Source organism: Pseudorca crassidens, chromosome 1 (genome assembly GCF_039906515.1).
Source record: "Pseudorca crassidens isolate mPseCra1 chromosome 1, mPseCra1.hap1, whole genome shotgun sequence".
Lineage (NCBI taxonomy): Eukaryota > Metazoa > Chordata > Mammalia > Artiodactyla > Delphinidae > Pseudorca > Pseudorca crassidens.
The window spans coordinates 33250121-33265952 of record NC_090296.1 but is presented as its reverse complement, the minus strand read 5'-3'; the positions used below and the strand labels follow the sequence as shown (position 1 = coordinate 33265952).

At 37.7% G+C, this 15832-nt stretch overlaps 1 protein-coding gene across 1 annotated transcript; it reads right to left on the bottom strand.

The window, feature by feature from the left end:
* Positions 1-690: 690 nt before the first annotated feature.
* On the bottom strand, positions 691-15645 carry ERH (ERH mRNA splicing and mitosis factor). The gene is made up of 4 exons (XM_067732268.1): positions 15503-15645; positions 11772-11859; positions 7621-7741; positions 691-1201 (listed from the first exon to the last, which is right to left on the bottom strand). The coding sequence occupies exons 1-4, from the start codon at positions 15503-15505 to the stop codon at positions 1099-1101; spliced, it is 315 nt and encodes a 104-aa protein (XP_067588369.1). The 5' UTR covers positions 15506-15645; the 3' UTR covers positions 691-1098.
* Between the last annotated feature and the right edge of the window lie 187 nt (positions 15646-15832).

Below are 15832 nucleotides of genomic sequence, written 5' to 3'. Positions count from 1 at the left end.
TTAACTAAAGCTACACATATAATTTCATTCTGCATAAAACAAAACAGTTAAAGCTCTAATGTGGAAGTGAGGGCGGGGACAAGGGAGATATGAGGCCAGTCATGAAGCCTCCGAAAAAACTGCCGATCTTATAGTGTGTAAAGATATTATTTGCTATTGGTGAAGTGTGATAATAGTAGAATCAGGGAATGTTCTCATATATGACTGGAGGTACAATGTAGTGTATGTTCAAGTCACAATGTGACCACAATCTTTACACTAAAACCAAGATTATCTTGTACTTCTCTGTGGTCTTTCCCTCACCCTCATAGCTTCTATACAGGGGTGGTAATCAGCATTCAACTGCTGAAGGCTATGAGAAGGCACAAGGACCTTCCAGAAGAAGTACATCACCAAAGCTAAGGAATTAACCTGGCTGCTGCTGTAGATAAGCTATGTCCCCAGAAAGAGCTTCATAATGTTTGCATCAACAGTCCTTGGAGATACAACTGAGATTCACTTACAAGGATGGAAAATGAGGTAAAAGCTCTTTAGCTTCATATAAGCCACAGCAAAACAAATTCAGCACATATATAGGTTTTCTTCAAATTCACTGTGTAGCAGGCTACTGGTCTAGAAACTGATAATGCTTTGGCAAGAAAATCCAATTCAGTTGAGAGACAAAAAAAAAAAAAAAAAATCACTCAGGGGGAAAATATAACTAAAGGACATTTATTTGTTTCTCACTAAGACTTTGTCTTGAGGACATAACTAAGCCGCGTAACCACCCCCACCCTGATTTGAAGAAGGGTTAGTACAGTGAATGTTATAAAGCAGATACGAACAGTCTGAAGGACTGGAACCAACATTAACTGACAAAAACCAACTTCCACCTAAATCATCATAAAAATGTTTAAGTAAAAAAAAAAAGGAGTGGAGAGAAGGGGGCAAAGGGGGTTTCAGATTGAACAAGATCCTATTTTATCTAATACATTCAATCCTGGCTAGAGTGTACCAAAATGGAAACAGGATTACTATAATACAAAACTTCTACTACAGCACACTGTACACACCTGTGTTCCAAGCCCACCCCCATCCCCCTAACGCTTCCAAACTCAACTATTTCCCGGCCTGTTGGGCCTGTCGACGAAGGAGCACGTAGATCTTCTCTTTAATCCAGTCTTTGTTATAAGGCTGGTATGTCTGGGTATCAGCTCGGTAACTGAGGAACAGAAAGGTAATAAGCAAAGTTACAATGGTCAATTACTGTCACGTTTTTAAAACCTGAAATCATAACTGCCCAATGATGGCACAGATGTGCACATGTTCATACATGAACTTAATGAAAATGTAAAAGAGCGATTACATAACTGTTGAATTTTAAGCGATATGAAGTTTAGATCACCTAGTACTATCTTACAGCAGAAAAAGAAACCAAGGCCTAGAGATCTTAAGTTATATGTGTAATGTTACACATCTACTTCTTGACAAAGTATGACCAGAAACCATGTGTTCTTTCTCCTACATAGTTACTATTTTTATGGTTCTTTTAGTGATTAAAAAACAAAAATTGAACACTAATTCAAATTTGCTAAATTTACTTTGAATCAACTTAAAAAAAACAAACCTTTAACACGTTACTGCCACAAAGATTTCTTCCCTGAAAAGTATTAACAGGAGGAAATACTTTTATATACATCCAGTATTTTAGGATTTGCTTTTTAATATAAACAATGCTAGAGGCTGGGAAGGGTCTGGAGTACAAGGAGTAGCATTAGCAATGAAGCTCCACTAGGATTCCAGGGTTTTGGGAGTACAAGGCATCGACTTAATAGCCAAACCACTCAAGGTATCTTTAGAGGACTCAAAAAACAGAAACATTCCAGCTGACCTACAACTGAAATCTAGCTGGTTAAGCAGTAAGTTCATTTTTTTGGAGTTAAAAAAAACTAAAGCTATAGTATAAAAAAAGCAGACAATAAGTAAGCAGAGATTGCACAAATACAAGGCACAGCACAGTGTTTCAAAGTCATGTGCACCATCTGGTGGAAACATCGCATGGCATTCAAGAGAGGCGAAGGATATAACTTGCCTTAAAAAAAAAAACAACAAAAAACCCTTAGGGATGCCCTAAAAAAATGAAATATCTAGTTTATCAATTATTGTTTCATTTTACCCAGAAGCCTCATTTTTTAGCTTCTCAGCAAAAAATTATATACATAAATACAAATGATAGTAAATACCTATTAAGAAGTTGCCAACTGCTAGGTATTGCTTTAGGCACTCATCTGAATCAACTCACTTCATCCTGTTTACAACAGGATTGAGTGCCTAAAGCAATACCTAGCAGTTGAGTAGATAAAATTATTATCCTTTTTTTTATAAAGGAGGAAACCAAGGCTCAAAAAAGTTCAGTAACTTATTAGCTAAGTGACTTCAGGCAAGGAGTGAAAGCTTAAACACTCCTGACCAGAGTCCTTACCATGAACCACTAAGCTAGAAACCTATGACCCAATTTTTGAAGAAAAACAAACTCCAAAGTAGGAATGCCTTACACCATTATCACATTCTTTCCCTGAATGGCAAGGGCAGAATCTGGTTTATTAAAAATGCATGAGCTTTCTACTTTTACAAAACATTTGGCTTTTTACTAATGTCCTTTTGTTACAATGAGAAATACCCTAAAAAGTAAACCAATGTTCTTTGACTATCCTCTGTTCATATGTCCTAATTAAATAAGTGCTAATCTAGTCTACTCCAAGGTAGGGCAGAATAGACTACAATATTTATATTAACACTGGAACAGAAATAAAAAAGGAAAAGAATTTTTCAGAACTGTAATATCTGGGTGGGACAGCCTTATTTAGATCATTCACCCCACCAAGATCACTTCAGAATCCATCAACTTGCATGCTATTTTCCAACGTAAGAAATAGTTAATAATGCCTTCTTTATGGAAAGCTGTATGTTGATGGCTGTTAACTGACACTTGAAAATGAGACAATTAAATGTTAAGTACATTAATAAAATCCTTAGCTGTTGGTACAGATAAATCATTTAGCCTACTATTATGGTCAGTAAGTGCAGGTTTAGGGACTTCCCTGGCAGTCCAGTGGTTAAGACTCCACGCTCCCAATGCAGGGGGTGTGGGTTTGATCCCTGGTCAGGGAACTAAGACCCCACATGCCCTACAGTGTGGCCAAAAAAGAATAAAACTAAGTGCAGGTTTATGCAAGAACAGAAGCTGTGGATCTGAGCAGGGAAATCAGCTGGGGTCTTCACTGATATCAAGCTGTCTTCCTGATTAGGAAGGAGTACCTTCCTTATTACAATAACTAAGGATAAAAATGTCCCTGTGTCTCTAAGCAAACAAGAAAAGCCCTCATCTTCGAAAGGCCAACAGGCTGTTATTTTAATCTTTAAAAAGGCCTATTTAAAAAAGAAAAAAAATGAAAAAACAAAAAAAACCACCTTACAGATCACAGAACTGTGAAGAAATCTGTACTCTGATTTCAAATATATGAAATATAAATCCTTCATGAATAAATTTTACTATTAATGCATGGTCAGTTTGTTTTGGGTTTAATTATGTCAACAAAGTATCTTATTTATTCTATTCTTCCTCTACTGGTTTAAGAATAAATAATTAAAAATGTCTTGCCATTTAAACTTAATACAAGCAACAAGTACACAACAATTACAAACCAAAAATGAACTTAATTCTTGGTCTGAGGCCAATTCTTGGCCAAGTCACAATCCCTGATTAAGGAGAGGGGCAGGATGTGCTGTCATAGGAAATGCCATGGCAATAGGTGACCTCTTTGGAAGCAATTTTGGAAATCTTATTTCTCTGGAACATTCAAATAACAAAGTCATATGAGCAAAATGGTTCTAAATCCAAATTTGATTCTGAAAGTTTTCAAAGGCCAAAAGTTCAACATTAGAGATAGAAACATAAATAGCTACAGTTTACAGTTTTATAGACAATTAAAAACTATAGATTACCATTAATCTCTCTTTTATACTATCTGAACTGCTACAGCTTAGAAGGAATTATCTATAATAATTAAATAATTATTGTAATATATATAATTGTATATAATATATATAATTAAAGATGTATTTCCTCTGTTTTGCTTTAATAATGCAAGTATTAGAAATCATTTTAGCATGCTAGACGTAGTTTCTGGTTTACACTTAATGGCACGAAGTTAGAAACGTTATGTTCTATCACTAATGACATACCTGTAGTATGTCCCCATAAAAGCTACTATTTTACTCTGTGTAACTTTCACTGTCAAAAAACCAACATAACACCTCTTTATTCGTTAACAGTACGATTTAACTCACTTGTGAAATTTGAAACTATCATTCTACTTGGGGCAAATTTTAAAGAACCAACCTCCTCATTGTAATTAAAAATAAAACCCTGCCTGATGTCAACCTAGTTAAAAATGAAGTTCCTGCCATAGACCTGATACTGCTGTGCTAAGTAAGCACTGCATCCTCACCAGTAGTCCTGTAAGGCAGATGCATCTAAATTTTACAAATAAGCAATCTGAGGTTTAGCAGTATTAAGCTAACTTGCCCAAGGGAGCTAGCAAATGACAGAGCCAGGATTCAAACTCAGCTATGTCTAATCCTAAAACTCCAGTTAGATCTTAACCATAACCTCCCAAGGTTGTAAGTAATTCCCCATCTGCTGCGAATGAGTGCCATATCCCAAACCATCAGGATTAGATACCCAATGTCTCAATAAGTGATTTTTATAGAATCAGAAAGACAGCCATTAATTTTTAAAATAAAATCAACAATTCATTTAAAGAATGAAATGAGAATATGCACACTAGCTCTGTTAAAATTTTAAGTTCCAACTGAAACATCCAATGTTTAAGTTCAAGTGTGACTATTTCACCAAATACACCTAGAACATATATTAAAAAACAAAAACAAACAAAACTCTCCATCAGTATAAAAATAATATAAAATACCCACAGCTTAATCAGATAAATAATATCAAAGATTTCTGAGAATACAAGACACTGCAAAATTTAGCATGAAAGAAGTCATATTAGATTCTTTCACTTTTATTTAGACCATCCTATCATTTCCGACTGTAGCTCTGTAATGCAAATGAGAGAAAAGGAAGATTACCAATAATTTAAAAAAGCTATGCCTCAAATCATATTATATTGACGACATGTATTTTAACAACCAATATTTACTCAATACCAACTATGTGCCAAATACTATTCTAGGCACTGGGAATACAGCAGTGAACAAAAACAAAGCTCCCTGTTCTCAAATTCTAGAAAGTAAATAAACACATTACTGGTGATTTCATATCCACTAGATGATCCTGCCAACATCTGGGCCTCTCAGTTCCTTGAACTCCTCTCCTCCAATGACCTCATCCCCTGCCCTTCCTTGGCCAGATCCCTATACCTTCTCACTACCAGCAACTTCAATCTCCCAATTTCAAGCACCTCGTTCTCTGATCACTACTTCCCAATACCCCACCTTCAACAATCCTTTGACCCCACTGTGACCTGTAATTAATTGATCCTACCTGTCCCCACGCCATCCCAACCCCTACATGGTCATTCAGTCCTTTGCATTAATACTCCCTTGCATACATCCTCAGCTGTTAGCAAAATCTCTGCTGATTCTCTACCTGTAGAGACTCACCTGTAACCATTCAGGTTTAGAGTGACTAGGAAAAACCTATTTATCACATGATTAATTTAACTTCATTATCAAGTACCTCTTAAACCACACATTCCCTAATCCCTTCACCCTCCTAGATAATTTCTTACCTCTTTTCACAAGCCTCCGACACCGCCTCCCTCACCCTTAATTTCAAATGGTGACCTTCTTCCTATTTTCCTGAGGTAACTAAAGCAATTAGAAAACAACTTCCCCAAGCTTCCACCATATCTGCCCATCCTTCCTACTTTACTATTAACGTACTGTCCAAGATCCTACCTAAAGCCATCAATTTTCCCCTCTCTACTATATCATCCCAACAGCCTGCAAACTTACCATTATTTCTCTCAGCTTAAAAACAAAATTAAAGGGAAAGAAAAAGTATTCCTTTCTCTAGCTATAACCCCATTTCTCTGCTCTGCTTCTGAGCTAAATTCTTCAAAAAAGTTGTCTGTGTTGGCTGCCTACAATTTCTCTCTTCTCATTAACTTAAACTCACTGGACTATATAAAGATTTTACTCCTGTCACACTACCAAAACTGCTCTGGAAGTCACCAAAAACTTCCACACAGCTAAACCAAGAGTCAGTTCTCAGTCCTCATTAATTTGATCTACCAATAATATGAAGTACTTTTGAGTTGGCTTCTAGGATATCACCCTCTCTGCCCCACCAAATTCATCTCCCTCCACTCTCCCCCTCACTTATTCTTCTGCAGCTTCGCAGGGTTCCTTTTAACCTGATTTATTCCCTGCTCAATCCCCAGTGCCTAGAACACACATGGTACATAGTTGGCACTTCATAAATATTTGTTAAATGAATATGTATGTGTCTCTTTCTGTGTGTGTCAGGCAATAAACAGATCAACTATAGTCATTACAAACCAACATAGCGTAATATATATAGCTCTATTGGCCTCAACAGTTTTCTGAGTTTTTATATTAAAATAATAAAATTATAAACACATATCATTAAAGACCAGAACTGGATCACCTGAATGTTCTGAATGAGCAAAATAAAATGGCTATAAGTGAAACACAATGAAGAGATGCAGAAAACAAAACTCAAAAATTGCAAGGAAATGCTTATTTTCACCAGCAATCTTTGGTGTGACGGCAAGTCCAGGCTTGGCTCCAGTGGTGATCCAGGAAATGGCTCAGAGTAGGACCTATATGTTTTTCACCACTGAAAAATATTTTTTTCTTCTAGCAGTGTCTGGCATGTAATAAACATTAAGGCATCTGGTGACTGAAGATCTCATTATAAGGTACTTCCATTTTCCCTTTTAAAATTAGCTGTACTTAGGCTCTTGTCCAAAAATGTTGAGGAGACTGAGTAAGTATTACAGACTCACTTGCTCCTTAGTAATAGTGGTGATAAGTAATTATCGAAATAAATTATAACAAGCATAATATGTTAGAAAAAAATTTTAATTTGACAAACCTCTGAGAATAGAAAACATAAGGGTCTATAAAAAAAAATCTCATTCTAACATGCCAAAATATACTTGATTAACACTGGGTGGAATTAAAATTACATTCCATTTCAGTCCTATATATATTTACATTCTAAAAATAATGTCATGAAAACAGAATAATCTTAGTTTTAATCCAAAGCCAACTGCTTTAGGATAAAGACTATAATGGGGAAAAAAAAACTAAGAAAAAGATTATTAAGTTTAAGGAACAAAGTTCTCAAAGTTGATGCATACTAACTGCATCAATTAGCAAAGTTCTTTAGATTTTCCTGTGCCTTTAGCTTTATGGTGACAACTTAATTTATGAGCCACATGCAGAAGAAATATTAATTAATACATAGTAAGCAAAACACAAAGATTAGTGTCAGGCAGAGTGAGTTCCCAACACCATAAATCGCCTCAAACAAACAAACAAACAATAGAAAAGTACAATTTAAGAGATATGGTGGCTAATACTTACACAAGGCAGCTGAGGTCTGCCAGGTCATCAATGAAGTCAAATAACTGACTGATATCATAAGTGATAGAGGGGCTGTTGGGATTCATTCTCTTCAGATGTTCTTCATACATTTTACAAACACCTAAGAGGGAGGAGAAAACCAAGATCTTACAATTATATGAACTTTAGATATGAGTAGTGTTATATGCTAATATCGTAATATTTATTTTTATCAAGTTGGGCTGGGAAAAGAACAGTAAGTTGATCACTTTTGTTTTCACTGTTGCCACTAGCAAATTTTTAAAAATTTTATAAATTCACCAGAATGTTGGTATTTTGTGCCTTAATAATAAAACTTTTTTTTTTTTTGGCTGCACCGCACACAGCTTGTGGCACTTAGTTCCCTGACCAGGGATCGAACCTGGGCCCCCTGCCGTGGAAGCGCAGTGTCCTAACCACTGGACCGCTGGGGAATTCCGACAGTGTGTGTCTTAGCAGGTTTTTCAACAAATAAATATGTTCTATCCTGTACATACAGGTCTTCATGTACCTCTAAATTGACTTCATAAATTTCCTAAGAAAAAGTAATATTCAACCACAGAGTTGTCAAAAGCTATCTTAGTAAGGGTTTTTTTTTTTTTTAAGTTTTATTTATTTTATTTATTTATTTATTTATTGGTTGAGCCAGGTCTTAGTTGTGGCTTGCCAGCTCCTTGGTTGTGGCATGTGAACTCTTAGTTGTGGCATGCACGTGGGATCTAGTTCCCTAACCAGGGATCAAACCCGGGCCCCCTGCATTGGGAACACAGAGTCTTATCCACTGCGCCAACAGGGAAGTCCCTTAGTAAGGGTTTTTGATTGGTACTGGTACACACACTGTGATCAGAAACATCACTCATAAGTTCCTGAATAGAAAGGGTGAAATGGAAAGGAAGTAAAAACCTTTCACAATGAAGGAAATTTCATTGTCGCACTGACTCACAGTTACCATCATACTTAGCGGTGAAAGACTGAATGCTTTCCCACGCAGATGAGAAGAACACTAGAATATCCGCTCTTGCCACTCTTATTCAACATTGTATTGGAGGTTCTAGTCAGGTTGATTTGGCAAGGAGAAGAAATAACAAGCATTCAGATTGGAAAGGAAGAAGTGTACCTATCTCTATTCACAAGTGACAAGATCTTATATACAGAACATCTTAAGGAAACTACAAAACACAAACTATTAGAACTAATAAATGAGTGCAGCAAGACTGCATGATATAAGATCAATATACAAAAATCAATATTTCTATATCCCAACAATCTGAAAATGAAATAAATAGCATCAAAAAAGAATTCTTATGAATAAATTTAATAAAAAAGATGCAAGACACACACTGAAAACTATAAAATGTCACTGAAAGTAAAGATTTAAATAAATGGAATGCTATCTCATGTTCATGGAACGGGTGACTCAGTATCAAGATGGTCATACTCCCCCAAATGATCTATAAATTTAATGCAATCCATATCAAAATCCGAGGTACTTTTGCAGAAACTGAGAAGCTGATCCTAAATTTGATACAGAAATACAGGGGTCCAGGATAGTCAACAATACTGAAAAAGAACAAAGTTGGAAGACTCACACTTCCTGATTCCAAAACTTATTACAAAACTACAGTAATCAAGACAGTGTGGTACTGCTTATGCATAAAGACAGGCACACAGATTAATGGAATAGAAGCAAGAGTCCACAAATAAACCCTCACATCTATGGTCAACTGCTTTTCGACAAGGAGACCAAGACAATCCAATGGACAAAGAGTAGTTTTATTAACAAACGGTGCTAGGACAACTGTACATTCACATGCAGAAGAAAGAACTTGGAGACATCTCATGCCATGTAAGAGATGGATGAGTAGGTGGAGCACAGGGGATTTTTAGGGTAGTAAATGGTCATTACACATGTCAAAATCCACAGAATGTTCAAAGCAAACATTAACGTAAACTATAGACTTTAGTTATTAATGTATCAGTATTGATTCTACAATTGTAACAAACGTATCAAACTAATCAGGATATAAATAATAGGGAAAACTGGGAAGGGGTGGGAAGGAAGCAGGGGTATGATAGAACTGCACTTTCTAACCAATTTTCCTGTAAACCTGAAACTACTCTAAAAAAATTAAATCTATTAATTTTAAAAAAGGGATGCGGGAAGGGAAAGCTCTGTATTCCAGAGGAATATTAACTACTATAACGAAGAAAAATAAGAAAGAAAATTACCATTTGGCAACCACCATGTGAGAACTGATTCCAGTATTTCCATTTTAACTTTTAAAATGGAAAATAAACCACCATTTCTAATTTTAAAAGAAAAGAAAAAAAAAAGAGCTATCAAGCCACAAAAAGACATGGAAGAACCTTAAATACATACTGCTAAGTGAAAAAAGCTAGTCTGAAAGGGGTACATATGGCAATGATTCCAATTCTATGACAAGGCAAAAACAATGGAGGCAGCAAGGAGACCAGTGGTTGCCAGGCAGCAGGGATGGGGTGAAGAGGGATGAACAGGTGGAGCACAGGGGATTTTTAGGACAGTGGGCCTATTTTATATGATACTCTAATGGTAGATACATGACATTCTGCATTTGGCAAAACCCACGGAACTGCATAACACAAAGAATGAACTCTAATGTAAACGATGGACTTTAATAATAATGTATCAATACTGGTTCATCAACTGTAACAAATGTAGCATACCAATGCAAGATTTATTAATAGGGGAAACTGGGGTTAGGGAGAAGTATATGGGAACTCTCTGTACTTCCTGTTCAATTTTTCTTTAAACCTAAAACTGCTCTAGAAATAAAGTGTATTCATTAAAAAGACAGTGTAGGGGCTTCCCTGGTGGCGCAGTGGTTGAGAGTCCGCCTGCCGATGCAGGGGACATGGGTTCATGCCCCGGTCCGGGAAGACCCCACGTGCCGCGGAGCGGCTGGGCCCGTGAGCCATGGCCGCTGAGCCTGCGCGTCCAGAGCCTGTGCTCCACAACGGGAGAGGCCACAACAGTGAGAGGCCCGCGTACCACAAAAAAAAAAAAAAAGACAGTGTAGGTACAAAGTCTACCTTAATGGCAAGTAAGGATATCAGCAGAGGAAGGGACCTAAGAAAAGAACAAGAGCCTTGCTCTTCTAGAGCAGAATCTGATGGCAGGATCAGGAAAGCGTAGAAGCTGTCTCTAATTACTAGAAGTAGCTTTTTTCCCCCCACAGGTCTACCCATTGTTGGTTTTAAATGAAGAGATTTTAAGTCTAACCCCGTTAGCTTCAGATAATCAACAAATTCAGGGACATGCCAGCAGCAAAAACACCGACTATAAAATCTTTATATGAAGTGAAGAATGTGCAATTTGCTAGACAGGGCGCAGGGTGGTTTACTTGATATAACGATTAAATGTAAACATGAACCCAATTTGTGATGATCCAATCTATGTGCTCTCATCTAATGGTTTACTGAGGGCTAATACTTCCCTTCAGGGTGGTGCCAACTAATCAAATGTACATGAAAGTATACTGATTTGGTTCCATTTGCCTTTATTCACTGAGCTAATTTTTTACTTTTTAACATTCTGATGGACCAGCTTTTAACATTTATTTGTTTAATATGCAGACCATTAGGTTCTGTAGGCACTATTAGGTTCCTCGAGCCTGCCTTAACAACTCTATAGTGCTTGAGTTTAACCACAATATATAAGGAATACCTGTAAAATATTTACATAACACAGTAACAAAATAACATAACAAATAACAGAACATTTACATAACAATCAGAGGCTTGGGAAAGTCATTATATAATGAGCTTGATTAAAAAAACGTAAAGTAATATTTGCAACAGAAAAAGACAGTATATATAATTTATATTTCAAATATTCAACAAATACAGTCCTAAGTATCTACTTTCCTTGCTCAAATTAACAATGCAAGAAATCTGGAGGAAAACACAAACTCAAGACACCTGAGAGCTGCAGCACCTACCACTCTCACCCCGGGCCAGCATCAACAAGCTGGTGTGGATGCTAGCGTAGGAATGGGGAGTCTCTACAGCCCAGCCCCCCCGACCCCCCAACACCTCCCCACCCCCGAAACAAACGCAAAGATTTCTACCCCTCGACTAGTGTTTAAACTTACCTTCCATGCATTCATTCACAGATTCGTAGTCAGCGTAAGTTCTGCCTTCTGGCCTCTTGGTAGGCTGTACCAGCAAAATGGTGTGAGACTGTGGAAAGAAAAGTGATTTCAATGTAAGTTTCCAACTCATATTTGAGGAATTCATAGTATGAGACAGAATCTCCATTCATGACAAATGATCACTGGTTATTAAAACACTATTAATCAGGGTGCTCCTTCTACAATACTTGTGCCTTTGCCCAAGTGTAGCACCAGAGGCTGGATTACCTTCTGTAGGGTCTCTCTTAGCCTCCCAGTCCTTAATGAGTGCTTTCTCCAACTTTTATTGCACTTACTGGCTGCAAGTACTCAGCATAAGCTACCTGTACTGTTTTTTCTCTTTTGCACCTATCTTCCTAGCCAGATTATAAACCTGCTTAGGTGTTCTATCTCCATTGGTCACTTTCTAGCTCTAGCCCTATTAAGTCCCTAATAAAAACAGATATGGGCTGATGAAAGGAGAGAAAAAGGAAAACACTATAATGAATGCAAGCACTGCATCAATCTATGTTCTTTTTCTAACTTTAGCACAACAGTGAAGTCACATCTTATCCAGGGATTAGACTCAAACATTAAGGCGTAAGATAAATTGGCAATATAAAATTAGTATATATAGTTAACATTACCCTAGAAAATCCATTAAATTATTCACCTAGTAGATGACTCACCTTAAGGGGCTATGTATTTTTAAACTCTGGAATCACACAAAATAGCTAGAGGATCACATTGTAAGAGATGTGAATAGGCCTAAAGAACAGCAGATAGACTTTTATCTTCCATCTCACCCTCAATGGGGAGGATGTTTTTGTTAGTGGGTCTATTTTAGGGTTTCTCAACCTTGGCACTACTACATTTGGGGCTGGAAGATTCCTTGTTGCAGAGGCTGTCCTGTGCATTGCAGGATGTTCAGCAGTATCCCTGGTCTATTCCCACTAAATACCAGTAGTACCTGCACTCCCACCCTCTCCTGGCCAAGCTGTGACCACCAAAAATGCCCCCAGACACTGGTCTGTTGAGGGTACAACCCCTTCCAATTTTTTGCCAAGTGTGTAAGACTTATTAAATAAATTCAAGTATGATGTAACCTCACTGTAAACCCAATCCTAAATCAAACTATTCATATTTTTCTCTTCTCTTCTGCTGTACTATTATTTTTGGGTAAAAAACAAACAAACAAAATCTCCTAATTACAGGAACCAAACTGTTTTGAAATGATCAGAATTTTTAACCACCAACAATCTGCAACTGAAATAGCTGATGCCTAGACTTTCTGAATAATTACCCCAAAAATAGTACTTTGAACACAATATGAAAAACAAAAGAATTTATCGTACTCCTCCCTCCCCATCAAAAATGGAGTCATTCTGATTAAAAGTTTGAGGATTTGAGATAAAACAAAACTTGATGACAAGAGATGAAAACTAATTCTCACCTATAATGGCCTGAACACAATCAAGGCCTTTCTTAAATAGTGAGTAAAAGCTAAAAAAAGCAGCATATTAGATTACGTGTTATTTATAAGTTTTTATAAGTCACCAGTAGTTTCAATAGGTCATATGTTGAGAAGAAAATTAATTTATAAACTACATTAGCATTCCTGCAAAAGGGCCTGCCCCATACACTAGCCATACCAGTTGCTACTATATTTTGTTCTTATTCTAATGCAAAATAAAGGATTAAGTCACTTAAAAGAGTAAAGATATGGGAATGGCTATACAGTATGCTTTTTATATCTACCCTTAAAGTGAACCTGAGCGAAGTTTACTGTTTTCAGTACTTACTGCCCAAAGACAAGGCTTAAAAATTAAGAACAAGAAATGACTAAATTTACAGAACTGTAGTCAAAATGATTATTATTCTTAAGTGACAGTGCCTTTCTGTCACCAGTTTAAGATCATAATACCTCTCAAACCAATTTTGGTCACTTTCTTCTTATTGGAGCCATTTTTGGAACCCTTTCGTTTTACTAAAAATCCAAATATATTTGCCCTATCAATTTTTTCCTTCTTCTGGACAGATTTGGTCCTGGCCTTCCTTACGGTACTCTTTCTCAGGGGAATGACCAGTTCCATATATATATATATATATATATATATATATATATATATATATATATATATATATATATATACACATACACACACATACACACACACACAGACACACACATACAAAACATAAGTACATATAGGCAAACATATATATATATTTATATTTGCCACAATAGGGAGATAACACTGTGAAACCTAAATCAGAAAAATAAAATTTATGCAGGATTACCTTAATAAAATCCTTATTCTCTGATTACCAAGTGGCTTTAATTCACTCTAATGAATAGTTAATCCGGCTTTGTTAACTTTTTTAAAGTCTCACAAACATGAACCCTAAGAATAGTCATTCTACTGTTGCAGAAATACTACAGTACATAACACTGGCTCTTTAGCTTCAAATGCTTCTCCCCAACTACCAAAAAAAAAGAAATCGAAGCTGGTATCTTCAGTAAAGCAAAAGTACTTAAGACTTTTGAACCAATAATTGTTCCCTTTAAATACAAATTCCAATTTTTAATTCTACTTGACATAAGGAATTATCACTGATATTTGTTCAACGAGAATGGGTTGTTGATATTAACCGCTGTCATTTTCCCAGATTTTAATCTAAGCATTTTAATACAATACCAAATAGTGACATAAAAGGCACAGAAAGAAGGAAGCTCAGAGATGAAATGACTTGCCCAAGGTCACATTGCCAGTTATAACAAAATAGGAACTGGAAACCCAGTCTTCTAATTCCTAGTCCTCTTTGGGAGATTATGTTGGGTCAAATATTGAAATTCAGAAAAGGACAACCTGACAAAGTTCCTTGTTAACATTAGCTGCATAATCTGTTAATAACTGCAGCAACCAGAAAACGAAAATTACAGTGTGGAAGTAACCATGACTCCTCAGAATCCCTGTCTCCTTTTTGCGGATTACAAAATACACACACACAAGCAAAAAACAAAAAACCACAAACAACCCTTCCCACCCACTCCACTACCAACCCGGTCAGATTCTAAGGAACCTGGACCTTCAGCTGAACCTATCTTTCCCGCCTCCAGCCCCAAGAGAATATAAATAACGATAAGCACAGGATTAAGGGCTGAAAAAACAAAAAAAAACCCCACACCAAACCAGGCCTCTGGAGGTCTTAGAGAAGAGGAAAAATATTACATATTTTCCAAAAAAAGCAGAGCACAGAAAAACAAAAGGGAATAGCCGAGAGAGCACGCTACAAAGCAAAGACGACCCCTCCTGGCCCACACGCTGGGTGCAGTAGACTCAATCTGTCAGCTTTGGGACAGGATTGTCAGACATCCCTCGGCCATTGTTCCCACAGGAAGCTAGAGAGTTTGGAGGGAAAGGGCACCCTCCCCATGCCTGCCTCTACCAAGCAGCAATCGGGAGAAAGCGCATCCTCCGCACCGCACGCCTTGCCCGAGCCAGCCGGCGGGCGCGCAACCGCAGGGCGGACCCTGGCTCCGGGGCCTACCGCCAGGCCCAGCGTCTCCGCGGCGGGAAGGGGAAGGGTCGACCCACACGCCGGAGGGCCGAGCAGCTGCATACTCGCGCTGGAGTGGGTGGGGAGAAGAGGTAGGGGCTGGGGTCACTCTGGAGGCTGGGGGCTCGGGGAGCCGGTTAGGCCTTTCTCACCATCGCGCCAAACGCTCGCTGCCGCCGCTGCCGACTCCGCCGCCGACTCCGCTGCCGCACACGAGTTTAGCCGCAATGTATCCAACAGCCAATCCCCGCGAGAGGAGCCGCCGGAAGTCGTCAGAAGGACACCGCGAAAGAACCTTTCGGACCATAGAGACTAACATATTTCCGGCAGCTAGAGCAGATACTGACTCTGTTTCAGCCATCTTGGAAAAGGGCGACGAGACCCACGGGGAATGTATCGGAACTTGAAAAAGAATCATTTTTTTTCAAGACGCTGTCTTCCGTACTCTCGTTATTATGCATGCGGCTAAATTGATCACTGGT

Bases quoted from the DNA above. Each gene is read 5' to 3' on its own strand.
- ERH (XM_067732268.1), bottom strand. The intron at 7,742-11,771 runs GTAAGTTTAAAC...CCTCCCTCTTAG, and splicing joins TGTGAATGAATGCATGGAAG to GTGTTTGTAAAATGTATGAA. The intron at 1,202-7,620 runs GTAAGTATTAGC...TCTGTTCCTCAG, and splicing joins GCAGACCTCAGCTGCCTTGT to TTACCGAGCTGATACCCAGA.